The 24,689-nt window shown below is 31.7% G+C and overlaps 1 protein-coding gene across 3 annotated transcripts in view; it reads left to right on the forward strand.

Moving 5' to 3' along the window:
* Positions 1 to 17,807, forward strand: part of Gs2 (glutamine synthetase 2) — a 33,809-nt gene extending 16,002 nt beyond the window's left edge. For 2 of the 3 annotated variants that reach the window (XM_018445526.1, XM_018445536.1), the window contains exons 2-4: positions 14,661 to 14,851; positions 16,176 to 16,624; positions 17,126 to 17,807. In XM_018445526.1, coding sequence (XP_018301028.1) covers positions 14,668 to 14,851; positions 16,176 to 16,624; positions 17,126 to 17,602 — 1,110 coding nt within the window. In that variant the 5' untranslated portion in view covers positions 14,661 to 14,667 and the 3' untranslated portion in view covers positions 17,603 to 17,807. Of the gene's footprint in view, positions 1 to 2,156; positions 2,400 to 14,660; positions 14,852 to 16,175; positions 16,625 to 17,125 lie in introns of those variants that run through there. The other variant, XM_018445519.1, reaches the window with a different exon arrangement.
* Positions 17,808 to 24,689: the final 6,882 nt, after the last annotated feature.

Here is a 24,689-nt window from a genome sequence, read left to right on the forward strand (position 1 = left end):
AGTACATACTTACATGCTTATTCAAATATCAATCAGTTATACGTTAACTTGTGAATCAATTTGTATAAGTATATTAAATTATAATAATTCAGAAAACTCACAAAATGGATTAGATTATGATTTTACAGATATTATGTTATATTATAAACATTTTATTACATATATAATATATTTATATATATATATATATATTAAACATATTAAGGTACCTTAGCCAAATAAGGCTCAGCACTAAATAAGGCCCACTTTTAAATTTACTGCTTTAAAACTCGCTTTACGCCTGCAGTATATTCTTAAGAGTATATTCTTAAAAAATGTGTCAAAAAGAAATTAAAGAATTGGAATCGGTAGCAACATGTTTATTTAACATAACAAAAACTTATGTGATAAGCCATTTTTATAACAATCCGCTGCAAAATTTGCCAGGACACAATGTTTCATAATTTATTATAATTTATTATAATATTATTCAACTTTCTAGCTATAGAAAATAACAAATAATCAATCTTTTGAAATGAGTATAAGTATTTTTTTTAACAATGTACTTATTAAATAAGACTCACTTATGTGATTATTATTATAACTATTATATTATTTATTTGTTATGTGTGGAGTTTACGCCAGAGAATAATGATTTTCAATGCTATTTTTTAAGAAGCTAGAAGAAAATTTATACAAATTATTAATGTAATAACATGTAATGCAAGTGTCAAAATTAACAAGAATTAATAAAGATAAAAATAGTAAAAAATAATATAGATTACACACATGTTTCGGCTCTAGCTTTAACCCCTCTTCAGATCGCAACACAAATATAAATGATATAAATGTAGTCCATTAGAGATGTAAAGATGAACTATTTTCAATGGTCAATGTATCATTCACAAGCGGTTGACTGACCGCGTGGAAAAGACCTCCAAGGATTTAAAAGTCAAATATAAAAACGATGCTTCTAGTTTCTAGAAAAAAAACTAGAATTAGAATTAACTTACCGTCATAAAGCCATGAAGCAATGCAACTCGCAAATACAGTCAACGTTTTTTGTTATGAAATTTAAAAATATAGTAAAAAATGTATTTTTAAACTCTGAAATGTACATATTTATACTATATAAAGTTTACGCTTATAAAATATCGCGTTATAAAAGCATAATAGTGAGTTATAAAAATAAGTAGTTATAAAAAATAATACAAAATTATAATAATTCTTACGATGACTAATTGTAATATGATGGCAGTAAAATATTGATGACGATTTAATTTTTAAACGTCGATGTAATCACGGTAACTGGACAGGATCTATAGCTTCTACTTTGTAATTGATTGTCTCGAAATAGACGAAGATGAAATGAACATCACAGACGAACCTCCATTTATTGTCGTGTCCGATGCTACCTCTTAAATCACGGAATTAATTAACCATACGATAATTGCGAAATTATTCACATCAGTTGTGCAGCACCATTTTCGCAAAAATGGAAAGAAATGCAAAGAAACTATCATAAATTACAGTCAGCAACAATTATTAAACACTGATCCAATTAGAAAATTTCCGCTTCTCCAGCACGTGAATCTCTCTCTCTCTCTCTCTCTCTCTCTCTCTCTCTCTCTCTCTCTCCAAGAGATGTGTAAAACAGAGAAAAACAAGCAGCACGTTAATTGGAAGGCATCAGTAATCGATGTGGTATCATCAGACTCCGGTAACAAATGATTGCCGAGTATTTATTATGAACGCACTGTAGGATCCACAGACTTTTTACTACATTAGACTGTTAATTCCCCACTTTTCCTCATGTAAATGTGTTGTCTGCGCGCAGTGAATGCGCAGAATAAGACCGTACAGAAAAGAGATGCTAATAAGTCAAGTGATCTAGCGTTTCTGCGATTGGTTTAAGAGTATACAGAAAGCATGCGCAGTATACAAATGTACTTATTCTGCGCACGTAGTACATACATTTTGACAACAGTTAAAGGGACGAGTAGCGGTCTAGTGTTATAATAGAAGTCTGTGGTGGGATCTTCCACGCGTCTTCGCAGAGAGGCTTGGAAGAGGCGAGACAAGTCGCAGACTCGTTAGGCTTCCTGAGGCGCCGATAGCAATTGGGGAGGGGCGCCTATATAAATGATACCACTCTCACTCCTTGTCGACCAGTTCTCAGGGTGCGTTGCTCCCACGTGCTTTCTACTCGGTATTGCTCTATTTTCGTTTCTTTCTTTTCTTTCTCTTCCACGCCTTCTCTCGAAACACTCAAAAGACCGCAATCGAGATTTTTCCCAAGAACCAAGCCAAAATTCCGCAACAATGAGCACCAACATCCTCGGTAGGATTTGCGGGCCGAAACTCTTGCGCGCCGTGATGACCGAGCAAAAATCATGGGTCACTGTCAGCAGGTGTCTTAGGTTTGTAGAGACCAAGATTATTAGAATTCGATCTTCAGATGTTTAAGCAACTAATTAAGATGGAGAATCTTCATACTGTGTACTAATGCATTTATTAAATCTTCAATCGTACGTTAGTCAAAACGTAACAAATATGTACATTTTGGAGAAAGAAATATCATATAAAAGCAGTTTGTGCAGTTTGAAAGAATTAACAGATTTACCATTATAGCCTTTCAATGTCTTCCAATAATTTTAATATGTTATCCTTCTAAATTATAACTTAATTATAACCTTATAATAACGATCATTACTTATATATTTTTTTTAATAATTTCTAAATATATTCTTATACAACGTTTTGGAATATTTTTCTGTCTTTCATTTCTGAAGTTTATACTTTCAAATTGAAGTTCTTATTGAATCGATATCAAAAAGTACTTAGCTACATGTTTTGATTGATGTTTTAACTTAATTCTTGCTCGACATTTAAGTCTTTTTTGCTACATTTTTGTTGCTCTTCAAATACGCAAAAATGTTGCTTGTAAATTGCAACCGTACAACCCACACACTAAATCATTAGATGTTTAAAATAAAAGATAATGATGTTTCTAGTCTTAAAATGATGTATGTATAACAGTGCACAATCGTAAAGCTATAATTTACTTAAGATAATAGCATAAAAGACAAAAAAAGTTAATATCAACAGCTTTACATTTAATAACTTGATATTGACATCATTGCGGCAAATTATTCTGATATATGATTGCGTATTGCTGTTAAAACAAGAGTTTCCGCAATGGGAGATTTTGTGAAATTAATGATCTCGTGATTAATGAAATATGGTCAAAGTTAAGATCGGTAGTTGCCAAGCTTTCGCTTCATTTCAAAACAGGTTTCTGACGAACACGAGTAAAAGAGTACGACTTAACGTTAATTTAATATGTAATAAAATATATTTGTTTATACATGATAATTTTTATAACCAGGATGTTAATCTAAGTAAAATTTAAAAAATATGTAGAAATTGTATAGACAATGAAAATTATCTGACCAAGACAACAACGTGAGTAATAAGTCGAAAAACTTTTGATTAACGCAATCATTAAAATAACATTAAATTAGAATTAATGTATGTGTGATAATAAGAGGAATAAATTTAATATATACAGATCTGTAACAAAAGTGATGTATACTTACATTTAAATTGATAAGTAATACGTAAATATAAATAAACGTACGTATTTGAGTTATTCGCATGTACCGTCATGTGAATTTAAATATTCCTTACGCACATTTCAAGAAAGTACACAAGAATACTTTCAACGACATTCTTTGTATCAAAACCTCAGTAGATCTCGGTAGATATTGATTTGAAATATATATAACTTTAAAGAAAAAAGTCTCATTGAGATTGTTTACATGCAACGTACGTCTGAATTATTTATTTAATCTCGCCTCTATTCACACATATCACGTATCATAATGTTGTGAAAGATAACATGTTGTGTTATTTTTAAGGTAATTTAACATTGACTAAAACAAAACATTATCTCCATAGCAAAGGGTCACATTCACGTTACAATAGAGTCACAATTAGGAAGAAAATATAATGTCATTGTGAGATTGTCATAACAAAATAACACGTTATAAAGACATTCGCACATCATCATAACATTGCTATGACATCACATTTGTGATAAAACGGACATTCGCACGTCACCATGACGTAACCATGATTATTGTGATGTAATTGTGACGTTTTTTTTTGCTGTGACCGTATTCATAGTCAGGCCTTATATTTAAGGCTTCCTTAAATTTATCTTCAGATGCTCCAAGAATTATTTTATTAGTTACTGAGCGTTTAGAGATAAATTCAAGGAAGTGCCTTAAATATAAGGTCTGACTATGAATACAGACATAAAACTAATTTGCGCTATATATTGTAATGCATTATGCATTCGATTAAAAAAATGGCTTCTCAAAGTCGATACTCGTAGTGATATTCATTACAAAATCTTGGATAATTCTTTGATATTTAAATGTGAAAGTTAGAACAAAAAAAATTAAATGCTCCGCAGGAATTAGGATTATAAATTTCGAATAAATTTTATCTATTCCCAACGTATAAATGTTTATTCTATGTGTATGTATGAGAGATCCTTGGTCAAGAAATCATTTTTACACACGCACGCACGCACGAGATACATTGAATATTAGTAAAGGCAATGAAATAAGTAACAAACAACTTATGAAAAATTATAAAATATCGTCAAGAAAAATTAAATGGAAGAGAATGAAACACAAATGAAATAAAAAAAGTAAAATAATAATCGGTATTACTTTACTGTCGATATACTCGAGTATTTTTTTTTACTGTTATTTTAATACAAGACAAATTAAATTAAGATCTGCACTTGAATGTTAACGATAAAAGCATAAATTAGAGCGTTGATATGAGATTTTCTTGGCGATAAGAAATCTTAAAAACAAATTAAAGATTACAATATATTAGAAGATAAAAACATAATCCAATATATATATATAGCCGAATATAGATTAAATATGTATAAATGTGCGAATATATTTAAGATAACACAGCGTAAAGTTTTACCAGTTGCAATAACGTTTTGTTCACTGATATATCGTTATATATATTAATAACAATATTAGTAACAAAAACATTTAAAAAGCTATGTATCATCTTTTACATCTTTTAAAGTAATAATTTATCAAATTTGAAAAACCTTATTCTCGAAACCTGCAAGAGACAATACAAAGAAGAGAGGATAATTACGTCTTTTTAGACGAAGAAATGTTCTTAAACTGATAATTTCGAAAGAAGCGTGTCGATTCGTATCGCGCCGTACGACCTACAAATGTTCGGAAAATACCGCGATAACAAACCGAATATTTGATAAGAGATTACGTCAGTTGGTCTTTTATCGCTATTTTTCTGTCCGTCTATCATCAAATGAGATGCTTTTCTTCGTTCACATCGAAAGACGATACATTTTTCATTTTGTATTAGTTAAAAAGAGCATGATCAGATTTTACTACGGATTCCAGCTGGGTTCGTTCGTGTTGCATTTATATTAGAGGAGGTCAAGGACGGCTTCGACCAAAGTAGGCTTCCACGCCTTCTTTCACTTCGTCATACATATAGATATTTTGATTACCTTTTTCCGTTTTATCTGTTCGTCCTATTGCAGATTTTTATAAACGACGATTAACTGTCACAAAAACCAATAAATTATACGTTTAATTTCAACTGATCATATTGCACAAGTCGTTAAAATGCACGAAGTATATAATGTAAATAAAAATTTAGCTATAAAACCTCTTACAAGATTCTTTACGCAATGAACCGTGAAAGAAATCGCGAATATCCGATTGCTATTCTAACATAATGAAATATTATATTTAACATAATTATTACTCATAACATATGACAACAAAATATTTTAATTTGAAGAAATTATTGTAAAATGTAATTATTACAGATAAAACATTTTTTATTAATATTAGATATAACTTTAATTTTGAACACTTACAAAAATCTGATACTGATATAATAATTTAATACCAATTTAATTTTGTCCAATTTATTTGTGATATAATTAATGAAAGACAGTAATTAATTACTTATATGGTATACTATAAGTATCGATCAACAATACTCTTAATACTTAAAATAAATAATGAATTACTGTTTTTCAATATTGACCAGTACTAGATTTCTGTAAGGTATCTCATAATTTTTATATTGCTTCTAATATCAGTATTATAATATTAATAGTTCTTAAAATTTTAATTTATATGTATGTATAATCACGGGATTCTCTTTTAAAGAGCAACTTTCATAGAGAAAATCAAGTAATATGGATCAGAGTTTATCGCCGATGAAATTTAATGAAGTCGACATTTTGTCGCTTAACAGAACGCATAAATAAACATGTAGATATATAATAATTACTTTAGTATTAAGTGATGATAAATTTATTTATTGTTTTGCTGTTCAAATTGAATACCGATAAATCTGCAAGAAAAGTTGATGGCTCCAAAATGATATTATTCAAAGTCATTTTTTATCAAGATAATTCATTTTAACGTAATTTTGACATTATCATGACTTATCGTTCTATTTATATATAAGCGAATTTTATTTAGTAATCCAATTAAGAATTTTATTAAATATTTCAGACATTAAAAAAGCAATAAACTGTTAAAGTGATAGACTAGATTTATTAAACTGAAAAATACCGAAATCTTGGCAGTCAAAGTGTAATAAATAACAAAAAAAGATAATTTTCCCTCTTCTTCTTCTTCTTCTTTTATCTTATTAGCGTCGTCGATTCCGATAGTGATCTGGCGAACAACAGAAAGGAGTACTTAAATGTCTTAAATTCATTGCACGCTAAAGCACCAATTGTAGGATGCTAACAGATAGTATATATGTAGTATTTTTCATGACATCACTTTCTGTTCACGTATACGAGCGACATGACGCATTGATGTGCACGTGCGCACTATTGGCCATTATTGGCTGCTTATGGCAAAACAACGAACTCGAAATCGAGCAAAGGTCGGTGATCGTTACGAATACGTTCACTCTGCATCCACGCGAGTTCAGCGGGAAGTACATTAACCTTCACATTTATTTTCATCCTTCAGTCTTTCTCCGAGCTCGTAGATTACGAGCGAAAATAAAAAATCCGAATAAGAACACTTTATAAACAAAGGACACAAATAAGGGGTTGATAAATTACATATTAACACAAGAAGAAAATTTCCTAATCATTAGATACTTTGACAGCAAAACTTATGTTTATGATTTATATTGATTTTAAAAATTTAATTTGATATATTTAATGATGAAAAATATAGATTATAAATTAATTTTAATTAAACAATTTTAATATAAAAAAATATTGAATTTTTATAAATGACGAATATTTATTAAGAAGATATAGTATAATATTATTATACAAAATATTACGCGTTTGATTTAACTTTGAAAGATATCTCACAATTTTTATTATTAATCTTGAACAAAAAACTGCACAAATTGTAGGGGAAAGTCGTGTAGTATCGGCCATTTTAAGTTTTTGTAGAACAACTTGGGCTAGACTTTTTTAATAAAAATTAAAAAAAAAATTTGTAATTCAAACCATATTTAATAAAAGGACAGAAATTATTTTACCTAAAATTGGATACAAAGATTGATAGTTAGCAAAAAGGAAAAGATTATTAGAATTTGAGGCTAGGGCAAAATTGTCGCGTAGTATCAGCCAGCTATAAATTTAGTAGATTTTTAGGTAAAAATGCCAAAAAATACAGCGAAAAGTCATTTAAATTTTAGGAAAGTCTTGTACTGTAAATTATTAAGATTCAGATGTATCACAGATATAATGAAATATATAATGTTTTCTTTGTAAACTGTAAGGTTAAAAAATCACGTATGTATTATACATACGTACGTACGTACGTACTTTTCTCTACATATATACACTGTTTTATTAACTATGAGACTGATAATAAATAAATGAGATTTATCGTCTATTTACGGTCTAGAATCTTTCAATACTCGAAAAATTACACTTGTCAATTGCGCTCAGGCTTTTCGATTGGTTGCAATTATCTCGCAATTGTGACAGAAATAGGTATTTCAATCGTCAAACAAACTCATCGATTGAATGATTAAGATAATTATGTATTGCACAAAAGTGACCTCTGCCAGTTTGCACGTGACCGAAGAGCCACTGCGCAAGTTTTCCTTGTCTGACAGTTCTATACATAATGGGTATATATATATATATATATATACACGATATATCACGTAAATGGAGACGGAGACAGAAATTTAAGAGAAATTTTTGATAGAAAAAGTAGCACGCAGTTGCGATATAAATGCGATATAAATACAAGTAAAATACAAATCTTTGAATTATAAAATTAACACAATCTGCAAAATTCTTTGACTCAATGTCAATAATTACTAGAAATTAGTATTTATTGAGAAAGAGACATTATAAATAATCTCGCAATCCCGTGAGATGAATCAAATATATATTGTACACTAACTGTTCATAAGATCGGGAACGCTTGCAATAATTTCATATTTCGCAAAAATTTCGCAAAAACTGATTAATTAATAATTTAATAAAAAACATGATTTTAGTTGTCTTAAGACATAAAAGATGTTGAAGAAGCAATAAATTAAACTTTTTGTTTCAAGTGTAAAACTTGTATGCTAGATTTAATAATTCCAATAACAATAATTGCTAATGCTGGTAATAATCAGTTGTGCAATAAAAAAATTCAATATTATCTGTGAATGCAATATTAGATCGATGCGCGCATAACTACTATACGGGTCTGAGCGCGCGAACTCTACACGATAATCATAATACTGGCTATCTTTGTGATCGGTTATAATTTAAGAACTACATATTGTTGCCTCAATATTTTGGTATTAGGATTTTTTACTCTAGTTTATCCCTAAAATATGCTATAAAAGTATTGTACGGTAGTTGTGAGACACATGTTAATATCGAGCGCATGCGATTAGTGTTCTTTATCTACCTTGAAAACGAAAACTCAAATCGAAATGGGATAAAATGCATGTTAAAGCTAGAAGTTGACACTTTTGCATAGTATTAAGGAAATTTGTAAAAAAATTTGATGCTGGTGCTACAACGTCCTAAAAGTCCTCATCTGCATTTTTTATATTTTACATCTTTTTTCTGAAAATTATAACGTAACAGCTAACTTTGGACGACGAATTCAGAGGGCAAAAATACATTCGAAATGACTATTTGCACGCTTATAATAAACTTTTGTAGGCTTATGTTATGTAATTTTGAAGTGATGTAAGCAAACATCTTTTGTTTTACACGATTATCCTCAAAACGATACCATAGCGGCACATTGACTCACACTCTCGAAATTAAAGTCAAAGTTCATTTATAACGCACGGAGGGAAAAATTTGCTATGAATGCTAATCCTACGCTATAACGACAAATTCCATTTGCAAATATAGGAATCGTAAATTATTTACAAACATAATATTTATTCTTTTTTGTACTCGCTACAAGTATTATTTGCAACAAATCCAAAGAATTTGTCAAATATGCAAATTTGTTTGCCATAAATATCAAACAAATTTGACAATTAAATTTTGTAATTTCTTTTACGTTCGTAATAAATCTTTTCCTTCTATGCGTCATATGCACTAAACTCTTGCATCGGCATCAGACTCCTGAAACATCAGCCAAAAAATTAATCGCTACATTAATACTATTCGGAATAGTGTCCTATTGCTATTAACAGAAAATTTAATTTTAAATATATTAACAATTAATTCTAAAAGTGTAAATCTAGTAAAGTTTGTATAAAATTAAATGACGGATAAATTGTAAAATAAGATTTAAATCAGAAGTTTGATTTTTATTTAATTTATTTTTTTGCAAAAAATTATGAGCTTTTAGTCGCATACTTAAAAATATGTTAATACAGTTAAAGAAAATTTTCTTAGTTAAACCAAAATTTATACTAAGTTGATCTAAGTTGTTAAAATTAAGTCAGTGCCGTAGTCTAGATTTTATATCACTTTCTTGAGTGTTTTTTTTATTATTAAGATAACAATATGAGGATAAACAGATAATGACAAAAAAATGGAAGTAGGAGAATTAATGCATCGCGATAATTGTAGAATCGTGTTATCTGTTGAAAACAATTTTTACGGTTCCCAGATCGCGCGCGTATGTGTTTTATCTAATAAATCACGCAATAATACCTATAATGTATCTGCAAGAATAGCAATGTTTCGAACCAGAGCATTCAATCAATGAATTACGCAATCACCGGAGAAGACATTGCACAAAGAGGCATTCAGCTTGGCCGAGACAAAAGATGAAAATCTAAAATTTTCCGCTGGATCGATCGTCCTAGGATCATTTCGATCACTTCCCATTCCCGATGTGACTTTTATTTATGGCATCGGCTATTCATTACACACGTATACGATAAACATAAGAGTTAAAATTTTAAAAACTTTGTATTCATGCAATTATATTTTCGAGGATGTTAAAAAGTATCTAAGCCGTTAGTATTATAGATTTGATTGCCGCTTTACAAAAGCGTTCTAAAGATATTTAAACAATGTTAGTCGCTTTATAGAAAGAAAGTAAAAAATCCCGATATCGTCCAATACCGAAGAAAAATATCTGTTTCATTTTGCGATAAAAAATTGGAACAGTGGAAAAATTATATTGAAAAAAATCAGAAAATATCACAGATTATATTGTTAAACTTATGGAAATCGATTCGAACTTTCAAAATTTTTTTTCTGGGACCAAATAGAATATACGAAATACTGAAATAGTAATATATAAAGACTTTTATAGTTTTAAAGGATCAGAAAAAAAACTCAATTTTTCCAATTTTTCCGCGGATTTTTTCGGTTTTTTCCCCAAGGGTAGAAAAATTTATTTTGGAAAAATTTACGCGTGCTCGTAAAACCTACCACGTTTGCTTCTCGGTTCTTTCCGTAAAGAAAATAATTGCGTATACACAGCGAGATAAATTAACAGAAATTTTGAAATTGTATAAAAGATTGAGGTCGCATAATGTATTCAATAAAACATACAAAACATACACTATTGCACCATTAATGTAAGAATTAAAAATATAGAGTCCAAACATCATGTTTATATGATGATAATAGTAGGTCTAGAAAATAATTTGGATTTAAAGTGAATTCATAACAAAATATTTGAAAAAAAATAAAGTACAAAGAAACACTTTAGGAGTTCATTAGATTGAAGTGTGACAAACTAGAGTAAACCGCTATTGTCGCTTACTTATAAAAGCATTCTAAGAATATTTGAGCAATTTATTAAAACAAAATACAAATTTCGATATCGTCCAGATACCGAAGAAAAATATCTGTGTTATTTTGCAATAGAAAAATTCCATTGAAAGAGTGAAAAATTTATGCTGAAGAACCAGAAAATATCACAGATTAGCTTATTACTTAGACATAATATGGAAATCGATTCAAACTGTCAAAAATAATATAATGATCACGAATAAGACCAGAGATTTCGTATTTCTTTCAATCTCTGTTTTGTAGATTTATCGATTGTTTATCTATTGTTCGGGGAATCTTTCCACGAAGGTTTTCGAAAGAATCAGGGGAAAAATCCTGTCGCATGATGATGACCATATCAACGCGTCATTCCTTGGAGCGGTACAACGCAGTACGACGGCACGCATGTCTCGCGTGTTCCGCGCGTGAAACCCCTATGTAGGCGCACCTATCTTTTCACGATACCACTACAATTAAAGCCTTTCTTTTACGCGTGCTTTGTATCGTGAATGCGGTGGCACGCGCATCATACTGTCGTCACAATCGCCGTCGAGGACGCGCGGCGCGATGCACGCCACGCGGTCGTGTTTCCACGGCGCGGGCGCCGCGTCGCTTTCCGGGAAGTATGCGTCACGAAATGCACTGACAAAATCCTTTGGCTCCGAAAGCAATTTTCTTTGGAGTCGATGCGAAATTCATTCAATCGATCTATTAAAAATGCATGCAAAGCTTGATATAGATTAATATAAAAAAGATATAATAAAAAATTATAGTAGGACTAATACAAATAAATGCATGATCTTATTTTTTACGACGTTATTTTTTATCTGGAACGATAGGGAATGTGATGTTTAAAAACATCCATAAATTACGTGACTAATGCCCCAGACAGCACATAACGTTGCTGAACATGATGCTTTGAATATCCAATGGATTCTGTAATAACTGTATTATTGTAATTGCATTACATATATATCTTGTAACATTATATATATGTATATCATATGTGTACGTACATACAATATATCTTAGACAGCATACAATATTTGTAAAATATTTACAAAGTATTTGTATAAACACTTATAAGACTTATTTTAAGTATTTAGTAAATATTTTTATGGTCTTAGATTGCACAGATCACAAATATATATTATAAATATTATGAAATATTTATTGTAACTATTGTAGTAAATGATACCAAAATACTTACGGAGATGCTGGAGTGACCAAATTGTCGAGACATTGGAGATGGATAAAAATCTCCGAATTTACTGAACGAAGTAAATATCCTTTTACACGATTAAAGTAGACACAAAATTGGAAGGTGCTGCAGGTGCTTTAACAGGCTCTTATAGATTCTCTTCTTTTGACCGCAAAAATTGTCCCTATGAAATGAGTTAATTTTCACATATAATAAAACTTTTAATGTGCACTGAAAAAAAAGATTAGCCGAATATGGCATAGCATTTTTAATTAGTTGCAATTTTGGTTGCGTTAGCCTATACTGACATTGCGGATAGGCTAATGCAACCAAACATTGGCTGTTGCAATCAGAAATTGGCTGTTTAAAAAAAGCTATGCCATATTTTACCATCTAATTTGCTGCAGCAGCCAATCTTTCCCTTCAATGTGGTGAATAAAAAATGTCATAAACACAAGAAAATATAATACATAATCTGATTGATAATCACTGGATTTGAACCGAATGGATTTTTATCTTTAGGAGCACTTTTAAAATCCATTGTTTACGAAATTCCTGTATTTTAAAAGAATATATCGTAAATAAATATGCTACAAGTATCTACGTAACACTCTAGGAGTATATATCAAAGCATGGAACGCAGGTTCATCAGAGTGGCCCACTTAAAGTGTTACAAACTATTATCTCTGGAATATGTATGTGTCAAATAATAAATGTTCATTCAAAAGTTTTGACTTCGAGGGGGACATAAGATGGAACCATGGATTTGATCTTATGTGGCTTTGTCAAGATCAGGGCAAGGTCACTTCGAAATTTTTAAATAGAACCCCCTCCCATTTTTACGTATTCTTGTAGCGCATATACATACACGTGCGCGCGCGCGCGCGCAAAAGCCTCGATAGTTTCCTAAAATACTGTAATATAAAATATTTTTTCATGAAGTACTTTTCGCATTATATGGCTTGAAAGTTACAATATCACCGGCATTTGCATTACCCAAACGATGGGTAAAAATTACTAAAACCTCTTGAATGTTGTTTAGGATCATGATCTTAATAACATTTGTTAAGCTCAAGACCATTGAAGGTTGTTCTTCTTATTTTCACTTTTACGTAAAAATGAATTTTTAGTGCAAAGATGAAAATAATAGGAACAATTTCCAATGGCCTTTATCTTAACAAATGTTATCAAGATCATGACCTTGAACAACATTCAAGAGATTTTAGCCGTCATTTGGTCACCTTCGATAATATTTATGCCGACCATACTGTAATTTTCGAGCCTTATAATCGAAAATTATTTCATAAAAGAATATTTTATCATAGTGTTTTAGAAAGCTTTCGAGGTTTGTGCTATAAGAATATGTAATGAAAAGTGGAGTTCCATTAAAAAAATTCAAATTAAGCTTATTCTGACTTTGACAATGCCACTTACGGTGAAACCAATATAGTTCCAGCTTATGTCCCCTTCAAAGTAACAAAACTTTCGTCTAAACATATTTTTCCTCTTATTTTTCATTTGACAGATACTTTCAGAGATAAAAAAGTTTATAACATTTTACATGAGCTACCCTGTGTTTATCATAAATATTACATAAAATATTTAGTCTATATTTTATATTATAATATTTCGAATAAAGTTTTATATAAAATATGTATAAAATATTTATGTAACCTTTTTCAAAAATTGAATAGTATACTATCATAAATATTCTGTACTGTCTGGGATATGTATACATATATTGTATATGTTTGAATATATATTTATATTAAGAGTACGTTCCGCTCATGAACTGTAAGCATCAGTTTATTCTCGTTGTCTATTAAATATTAAATAAGGACAAATGATGTTTACAAGTGCTGTAAGTACAAAACGGAACTTACATATAGAAGGAGCGAGAGAGAGAGAGAGAGAGAGAGAGAGAGAGAGAAGGAAAGAATTTAATTACCATCTAATGAAAAGATGATTCAACAAATCATCTTTTGATTATACGGTTAAATTTACACTTCACGATTATCTCTTTTCTAATTCTTACCGTTTCTTCATTAGGATGATTTCACAAAGGATGATTGCGATTCGAAAAAGATGATTATACAAAAGATGATTGCAATTCGAAATGTATATTTCATTTATTCATTTCAATATTCATTTCAATATTCTTGCTTTTATTTTCATTTATTCATTTCGATATTCTTGCTTTTATTACAGTATCACTATGTCGCGCAGTATGCTGAAAGATTCGCCAAATGCGGCGTTGGACAAAACGCTATTGCAAAAGTATCTTGACCTGCCCCAACCGGAAAATGCGATCCAGGCGAAATATATCTGGATCGATGGTACTGGCGAAGGATTACGTAGCAAGACCAGGACCCTGAACTTTATGCCGAAACATCCGTCCGGTAAGTGTAACATGTGCATTAATAAATCTGATAAATGATCTAATTTGGTCTATGTCGTACTCGAATTAATATTATTCTAAATATCTAGCTATGTTTGTAGTGTCTTTATTGCAATTATATTTTGAAGTAATTATAGGTTTATCAGATTTTGAATATTTAATACCTTGATATTTTCAATTTTAACGAATTTTTTAATATAGTAAAAGAAACGGCTATAGAATATTTGGAGAGAGAAATAAGGTATTATTCTTACTGACTTAATTTTTAAAATTGACCAATAAAGTTGATTTTAAACATAAATATTATAAGAAGGTTAACGGTTGTTTTCTTTATAATTGTAAGTTTTATTTTATTTATATTAACATTGAAGATGACTTAATGATAAGTCGGAACGTTTATTTGGATTGTATCTTAATTAGAATTATTAAATAATTTTTAAATGAAAAGAATTTTTAATTAATACCAATTAATAACCAGTTTAAACTCATAGACTTTTAATTTTAAAATTTATTTTAATAGAAACGTCTTTTCCTAAAAGCAAAAGATATTTTATTAAAGAAATGTTTCTTCTCGAGAGGAGAAAATCTTTTAAGGACACATGTCTCCCTAAAAAATTAATTTATTAAAGATAACTCGTCCGTGTGATCAACTGCCTTTTGATTGTCTTTGATTGTTTATTTTGATTGTCTTGCAATCAAATGATTTTTCATAAATTCGGATATTAATATACCCGGATGTAGCCGCCCACATAACACAATTTTTCAAAAGATATCTTTTGAACGTCCAAAGATATTCCTCGCATGGAAGAATTGTGATTGATAAAAGTAGGTGAGATGAATAAAAATTTGTGTGATGAAAAATTAAAAGCCACACACACATTAAAATTGATTAAATCAATAATATGAATAGATGAGAAAATCCCGTTTCTTAATTAATCATCACATTTCGGAGAAAAAATAAATTTAAATATTTTATCAGAATTACATTGAACATTTTAAACATTTTTACATTTTAATGTTTAATCTGAGGATTTATCTTTCAGCTTTAAAAGCTAGCTAATTATTGATATATTTTTTTATCAGAAATTGAAAAAGTACTAATATTTTATTTAAAAATTAAGAATGATTAATAATTTATTTTTCATTAAATATTGGTTGCGGAAAACAGTAACTGAAGAAACTTGAATTGCAATTTTATTAAGAAAGAAGTTCCAGTAAAAACGCGACCTGCTTAATAATTTATTGTTATTATATATTGTTATATATAATATATAGCTTATTAATTTATTCCTACACGAAATATCAAACTCAGTTATCTTTTTCAGATCTACCTACGTGGACTTACGATGGCAGCTCGACGTACCAGGCTGATGGTGCCAACAGTGATATATTCCTCTACCCTGTGGCCATTTATAACGATCCCTTCCGCCGCGGTAATAACAAGCTCGTGCTATGTGATACCTACTACAGCGACAAGACGCCAACGAAGTCGAACAAGCGATACCGCGCAAACCAGGCGATGGAATCTATCAAGGATCAAGAGCCCTGGTTCGGTATCGAACAAGAGTATACTCTCTTGGACTTCGATGGTAGGCCACTCGGCTGGCCTAAGAACGGCTTCCCAGGCCCACAAGGTCCTTATTACTGCGGCGTCGGCGCCGACAAAGTGATTGGTCGCGAAATCGTCGAGGCCCATTACAGGGCCTGCCTCTACGCTGGTGTGAAGCTCGCGGGAACCAACGCCGAGGTGATGCCTTCGCAATGGGAGTTCCAGGTGAGTAATTGAATCGTTGTAATAAAAAACAAAGAAGATACGCGCATCCAGCGTTTTTAATTTGGAAACGATTTTTCTTTAATAACAATTAAACAAAAGATGAGAGGATTTTTTTTATAGATTAAGATATGCGGTCTATTCAAATAACAAACTTCGACAGTTTTAACTATAATCGGTTTGCTCTGAAATTTCTTTAAGTGATGTTTGCAGATACTTTAAATTCTAGTGTACTTTAAATTAATATATCTTTATTTAAAGTTAATGCAATTAAACGATTTTTTTTTCACTTTGAATATTAAAATTCAAAGAATAAGATTCAAAATAGTAGAAGTTCAATCGAAATTATATCGCAAAAATTTGATAATTATAATTTATCGAAAATTTCATTTACAGATTTTAGGTAACTCGAAACTTAATTTAATTTAATTTATAAAGTTCTCTTGCGGGAAGAAAATATCTCTCTACAAAGAGTTATTATCGTGTCTTTTATTATGGATCAAGGTTGGACCGTGCGCGGGCATCAACGCCGGAGATGATCTGTGGATCGCCCGATTCATCCTGCACCGCGTCGCCGAAGAATATGGTGTGATCGTTAGCCTGGACCCAAAACCAGTGGACGGTTCGTGGAACGGCGCCGGTGCTCATACTAACTTCTCGACGAAGGCGATGCGCGGTGATAACGGTATCGCTGAAATCGAAAAGGCAATCGACAAGCTCAGCAAGCAACATCTCAGGCATATTCAGGCATACGATCCGCGCGGAGGAAAGGACAACGAGCGCAGGCTGACTGGCAAATGCGAGACCAGTAATATTCATGACTTCAGTGCTGGGGTAGCCAACCGAAACGTCAGCATCCGCATTCCCCGTGGTGTTGCCGAGGAAAAGAAGGGTTACCTGGAAGACAGGAGGCCTAGCAGCAATTGCGATCCCTACTCCGTCTGCGACGCCCTGGTCCGTACCTGTGTGCTCAACGAATAATAAAATCATGGTGAAGACACACCGGAGCGATACGCACACACCCGCATACACCCTGGAGCGTACAATTACTTGTTGAACTTAGAAATCCTACCTATTTTTCTATTTGGAATGGTAATTATTCTTGAATTTATCTTTCAAAAAAGTAACAAAGTTTGAAAATTCAAAATCTTAAGTGTTATTCGAAACATTTAACTGCGAGTTCGGTAAATATTCAGAAAAAGGGAGCCACCTCCAATGACCTTGACATATGTTGTCAAGGTCATGACCCTGAGTGATCCTCTGACTTCCATCAGGTTATAGGTGGCGGTCGCTGTCCGTTAAAAAGTTATTCATTCAGGGTCACGACTTTGGCAACATAGGTCAAGGTTATCGGAGGTGGCTCCCCTTTTCTGAATATTTACCATGAGTTCTACAAAAACAACATTCGCCGTTAACAATAAAGCAGGGCATTCTCGAAAGAGAATCGACGTTTGTCGATTATAGTGTTATGAGATGTGATTCGGTTCTCTTTCATTGTTTGCATTATGGATATTATTGTTTATAGAAAAAAAAACATAGTAAATCATTGATTTGTGGTTAATTTTTTGAATTGTCAATGCAGTTTGTATAGTCATTCATATAAATATTGGGTATAATTCTAATTGTAAGTCGAGCTTGTAGTTATAAGGCAAGGCATATATGTTGCTGTTCAAGTTATCGCGTTAAATCCTCTTATAAAGCTCGTCTTTTTATAAATTTTATAATGCCATTTTAGAAAACAACATGAAAACAAATAAGGAGAACGGAGAAGTTTATAGTTACGTATTATTTGACAACATGTTATATATTTGACACATCAATTCTCATACATCTCTTACAGAAAGGACAATGTTAAAAAGAGGCCGATTTTTGCCCACAAAGGTGTAAGTAAAAAGGGAATAGCGTTTTTTATAGTTGCAACCTCCTGAAAATACAATAATGTTAATAAAAAGTGGGATGGATAAGGTTATAGGGAATACCTTGAAAATTGAACATAAACATGATATATTTAAACAAATTTCAATATTCTTGCTTATTTTTCAGGGTGTTTCCCAAATGCCACGAACTTCTTAATGATTTTATCATATTCAGGAGATCAAAATTTATCAAAAACACTATTTCTTTTACTATCTCTTTTACATCTTTGTGAGTAAAAAAATCGGTCTCTTTTTAACATCCTCCTTTAATACTAGAAGATAATAATTATTTATTTTAAGTATTAAGAGCACTATTGCTCAGTGTTTTTAATCTTCAAAGTATCATTTCTAATGCACTGAATTTCTGTAAGGAATATATCGAGTTTTTTTGTGCGCATGGAACTGCTGAATAATAATGCAATAAACGAAAGATAAGAGAAAGTCAACTTTTTTAAGAGAAACATTTAACCATAATTTTCTAATTTATAATGTCCAACTTTTTTAAAGCTTGAGTGTTATTACTATTTAGCTTTTATTATTTGTCGACGATATTATAGACAAACTTGGTTTTAAATAAATTCGAATAGAGATACGAATTTAAACAGTATCGCGAAGCAGAGAGAGTATACGAGTTATATAAATCATACATATATTATATACATATTATGAAGGAATGGTAAGTAACGCGTTATTTATAACGCCGTTACTTTTCTTATCATTATTTTGTTATAATAACGATTTAGTAATGGTGAATCTTTTTATGACTGTAACGGTAACATCCAGGATCGGAAAGTCACTCGATCATTACTTGTACCGAGTGACTTTTCCAACACATTACAAGTAACGATCGAGTAGGGAATGGAAAGTTACTTTTTATGAGTAACAAGTTATAGTTACTCGCTACCGAGTAGAAAAAGTAACAAGTTATCGTTATTAGTTACCGATTTTTTAAAGTAACTCGTTACAGTTACTTGAGAAAGTAACTTTTTGTTACTTTTCGTTACTTTTCTGTTACTTTTTTAAAATCGACAATCAATCACAACGGACGGGCGCGTAGGGGCTTTCTAGTCTCAAACGCTATAAGTGGCTTGTGTCCAATCGAACCGTGTCCAATTGTGTGCAAAGTAACGATAAAAGTAACTGTAAAATTCGATACCGTTACCAAAAAAATGTAACCACATTACCATTATGCCTAGTCTATAATGGGCAGTAGCAGTAGTGGATTAAGGAGTAGGCGTAGAAATCGATCAATCATAGTTGATTATCTTCCTAACATTCGACTATGATTGGTTGATTTCTACGCCTGTTTGATATTGTAGATCACGCCCATTGTAGACCACATATTACAGTTATAAAAAAAAAGTAACGCAGTTACCAATAAAGTTAACAAAGAAGTAACTTGTAACTTCATTACAAGTAACGAGTTACTTCCATTCTCTGCGATCGAGTGACTTTATAATCCTGATGTTACCGTTACAGTAAAAAAAATTTGCCATCACCAAATTATTATTATAACAAAGTAACGATAAAAAAATTAAGGTGGTTCTTTAGTAAAGTACCGAAAATTGAGGGGTGCCTCACCAGGGCCTACCTAAAATTACAAATATAATATCTGCATAATTTGAATAAAATATTAAAACTACGCGTATATCTTCATGAAATAGTATGGAACATACGATAGTAAATCAAGAGTTGCATCTTCATCGAACGAAAACAAGATGAGATTATATTTACTTTTCGAGATGCAAGTTTATGCACGTAAATATCTTTCCAGAATGGCCGTTAACCTATTACTTTTTTGTGACCATTAAAATCGTAATTTTTTAAACTATTATAATCTCGTTTTTGAGTAAAGTCTATGATAATATTTGTGTGCAGTTAATCAAAGAAGCGTCTGCGAACCTTAGGGTGAAATCACACGGTGCGGAAAAAGACTTCGGAATAGAGAATGCGTCATTGAAGCAACCAATCAGCGCTATTCGGAATAAGTTCGGAATAAGAATTAATAAATTGCTTCATGACGCATTCTCTATTCCGCAGTCCTTTTCCGCACCGTGTAATTTCACTCTTATCTGTCACTAACAATAAGTTACGAGGGGCACTACTTATATTTTGAGCCTTGGCAACACTGAGTGTTGTCAGGTGCCATCTGACGTTTCCATTAGAAAGTTTGACATTTTTGACCATAACCTTCTTCAGAACGTTTTGTTATTTGAGCGCGATTTGTATTGTTTACAGTCACTTGAAAATTGTGTCTCAGCGAAAAAATGGAATTAACTCGTGAAAATTTTCGTGCAATGATTTATTACGACTTTCGACGTGGATTATCAAGACAGGAGTGCATCGATCAACTTACTTCCACTTTTGGCGATAAAGCCCCATCCTTTGCCACTGTGAAACGCTGGTATAACGAATTTAATCGTGGTCGCCGTTCGCTCACCGACGAAAGTCATGAAGGTCGTCCAAAATCAGTTGTTGTGTCAGAAAACATTGATGCTGTGCAAAAACTAATAATGCAAGATCGTGATGTGACATACTGTGAGATTGAGACAACCTTAGACATTAGTTCCACCAGCATATATAAAATATTGCATGATCATTTAGCCGTGAAAAAGGTTTGTTCTCGTTGGATCCCACATAATCTGACAAAATCTCAAAAAGATGCTCGTGTCGATTGGTGCAAACAAATGCTTAAGAAATACAAAAAGTGTATAGATCATAAAGGAGAATATTTTGAAAAACAATAAAGTCATTTTCAATGACAAATTACTGTTTTTTTATTATTAGGCTCAAAATATAAATAGTGCCCCTCGTATACGTGAAAGGTTACATTTTCAACATTTATTTTCTCTCTTATTTCTTCGTTAATCTATCGTAGAATTTTGCACATGTCAATTTCGGTACTTCAACTTCATTATATAAAAAAATTAGATATTTCTATAGGAGCTCAATTTACTAAAGAACCATCTTAACGGCGTTACAAGTAACAAAGTAACGCGTCATCTACCATCCCTGCAGTGGAATTCTGTAACTCGTTATGTAATCGTTATATCGTGCTCATAAAGACAGTCGCGCATTTTATATGGTAAAAAAGCTGCGTAACGATGTTAAAACGATAACGAAATTTGCATTAAGAGTTCCAGAATAGCCCTGCTGATATTATGTGTATTATAAGTCACTCGATTAAAATGCTCACAACAAACTGTCATTTGAAATATCTTATGTGGTATAAATAGGGTTGGGTAGTGTTAAGTTAAAGGGTTAAAAGTTAAAAAGTTAATTAATTTTAACTTAACTTATGGCGAATTAGATTGGAAGCACTAGTGCGCATTGGTGCATATTAAAGCCGTTGATTTAATTTGAGTATAAAAATGAAATATTTCGAATTATGAAATACATATTTTATTTAATAGTACAATAAAATGTATTGAGAGACAGTATTTCACGATTTAATCGATTTCTATGTTTATTTATAAACATATCTTTACGTTATTTTGTGTACGACGGCTTTAATGTGCACTGGTGCGCACTGAAGCGTGTTCCGATTCCCATCTGGATGCTCCTCGGGTGTCATGTCATCCTTGTTTAACGTTTGTCAACAACGAGGATGACATGACACCCGGGAAGCACCCAAGGGAATCCAAACATGCTCCTGAGTGCGTCCAATCGAATTCGCTATTAGTTACATTTTAGACTCTTAACTTTTTAACTTAATTTAGTTATCACTTTATCGATAACTAATATTAACTTCCTATTTGACTTTTTTGAAGTTTTAACCCTCAGACCCCTCAGACTAAATGCGAGAGGATAATGAGAGTATATAATTTAATAATTTTATGTCTTTTATACTGTATCGTTAATTGTTAACAAAAAACCAGCAATTCTTTAATGAATATGTTGTGAGAAAGGAAAAGTTCAAAAAATTATATAAGGGTGAAATCACGGTGCGTAATAGGAACGGAATAGAGAATGCATCATTGAAGCAATCAATCAGCGCTATTCCGCATTTTTCCTTAGATGTTGCGGAATAGAGTGCGTCATTGTCCTAAACCGTAAAAAATTATTACGATCACCTTGGAGAAACCGTTGCTCTATTGAATAAATGGGCCTGACCCATACACTTCTTTTTGATTTTCTTTCTGACAAGGCAACGTAAATTCATATTAATTTAATTAAAATTAATCTTATTTTCTCCTTTTGATAGTGCATCATTGGAGTTTTCAAGTATATCTTCAAAGTGTTTAATAGCTTCGGTTATCATTAATTTGTTATTCAAGATGATGAAAAATTACTTGTATAACTTGTATGACTAATAAAATCTAACTGCGTAAATATAAATATCAAGATAAAAAAACAATGACGCATCACGTGCGATTTCAGCGTGCCCTGTTCACATGATGCGGAAAAATGATAGTAAATGCGTTAAAGCAGTTAAAAAAATTATGAGATTGTAAATATTCATTGTAAAATATTAAATATTACAACAGTGATAATTGTTTTTACAATTTGAGAAATTATATTTCATTTTAATATAAGCAAATTATTAATATAAAGTTAGTAGTTTTTAAATTATATTCATCTTGGATGCATCTTTGACGTATTATGTGAACATAACACACAAAACTTGCGTAATGGAAAGTGCGGAATAGCACTGATTGGTTGCTTCAATGATGCATTCTTTATTCCGCAATGCTATTACGCACCAAAAACACAGCTTATTGGCTACCGCGTCACATTTTGCCACGCGGCAAGCTTTTCCGCGTCCAGTGTGCAGAAGCCAATAGAGAATGGACTGCGCGATCCTAGAGACCCTCTAATCAGAGTCGCGACACGAGCCGACTTTTGCATGCAGGGTAGTAGTTTCCTCAAAATCGAAAACAGAGAGAGAAGTATATTGTATCTCTCTGTCTAACCTTAACGCGTTTCTAACCTACCTGCGCTGACGGCAGCTGATTGAGCTGATGAGCTGACGGCAGGTGACGAAACACGCGTAACATTATATTCGATAAAAGTTATTATTAAAAATGGTTGGGTATGTAGCCCCATTTTGTAACAACTCAGTAGCCAAAGACTACTTGTTAAAAGTATTTCCTCGAAATGCCGAACGTCGTGCTTTATGGGCGAAAAATGTTTGCGAAAGATGTTGGGGAAACGGTGTGAAAAATTGGACGCCTGCAACAGCAAATTCTTTTCTCGCATGTTATTTAGACATGTAATGTAAGAAATTTATTTGTTAATGTCTTTAAAAAATAATTAATTTTAATTATATTATTGAAATTTAAGAGTAACACGAATATAGGTGTTTAAATATAGGCGGGAATTGTTGAAATATGTCGGACCAATCAAAATGCGGCTTTCAGCTGTCGCGACTCTGATTAGAGGATCTCTACGCGATCCGTATCTAATAGCGTTTTCGGCCCGATCGGGTTTGCATCAATCTGGGTTGACCTGGGTTGGATTAATCTTTCCTATTGGTTGACGTTACACGCTCTACCAATAGAAGAGCACAAAACGCCATTAATCCAACTCAGGTGCAAACCCGGCCGGGTCAAAACGCTATAAGTAGTACTCAAATATGGTCGACAATAATAAGAGAGAGGGACCGTGGAAGATGGGCAATCTCCTTCTCATTCTCTCTCCCATTACACCGTTGAATGAAAAGAGATAGAGATGATCGGTCCTCTTTCACGGTCCTTCTCTCTTACTTTTATCGATCATTTTGACATACGAATCGCGCAGTCCATTCTCTATGGCTTTGTTGCACACCGTGTGATTTCATCCTAAAACGGTCAAATTTTTCTTTTCCTCTTTTTTTAGTTGTTCGTTCGGATCAAATTCAACTTTTAACTTTTCAATTAGTTTTTTTATTAACTTACTTCTAATTCAATTAATTTTATTATGGATTAACTTGTGTATCTTAACTAAATTAAATTTTTAAGGTTAATTTTAACGTAACTTAGTTTTAAAAAAAAAGTTAATTTACCCGACCCTGGGTATAAATGTCAAATATTTTATGGATTAAGCGGTTCATTATATTTTTGCATATAATTTCATATATTGCAATGCAATATGTTGTAATTACTATGCATTAATCAAATAGCGTTTAGAAGAAAAAATACAAAGCAAGCCATTCTTATTTATTTGTTTAATAT

This window comes from Mycetomoellerius zeteki, unplaced genomic scaffold (genome assembly GCF_001594055.1).
Source record: "Mycetomoellerius zeteki isolate Tzet28-1 unplaced genomic scaffold, Tzet1.0 scaffold104, whole genome shotgun sequence".
NCBI classification, from domain to species: Eukaryota; Metazoa; Arthropoda; class Insecta; order Hymenoptera; family Formicidae; genus Mycetomoellerius; species Mycetomoellerius zeteki.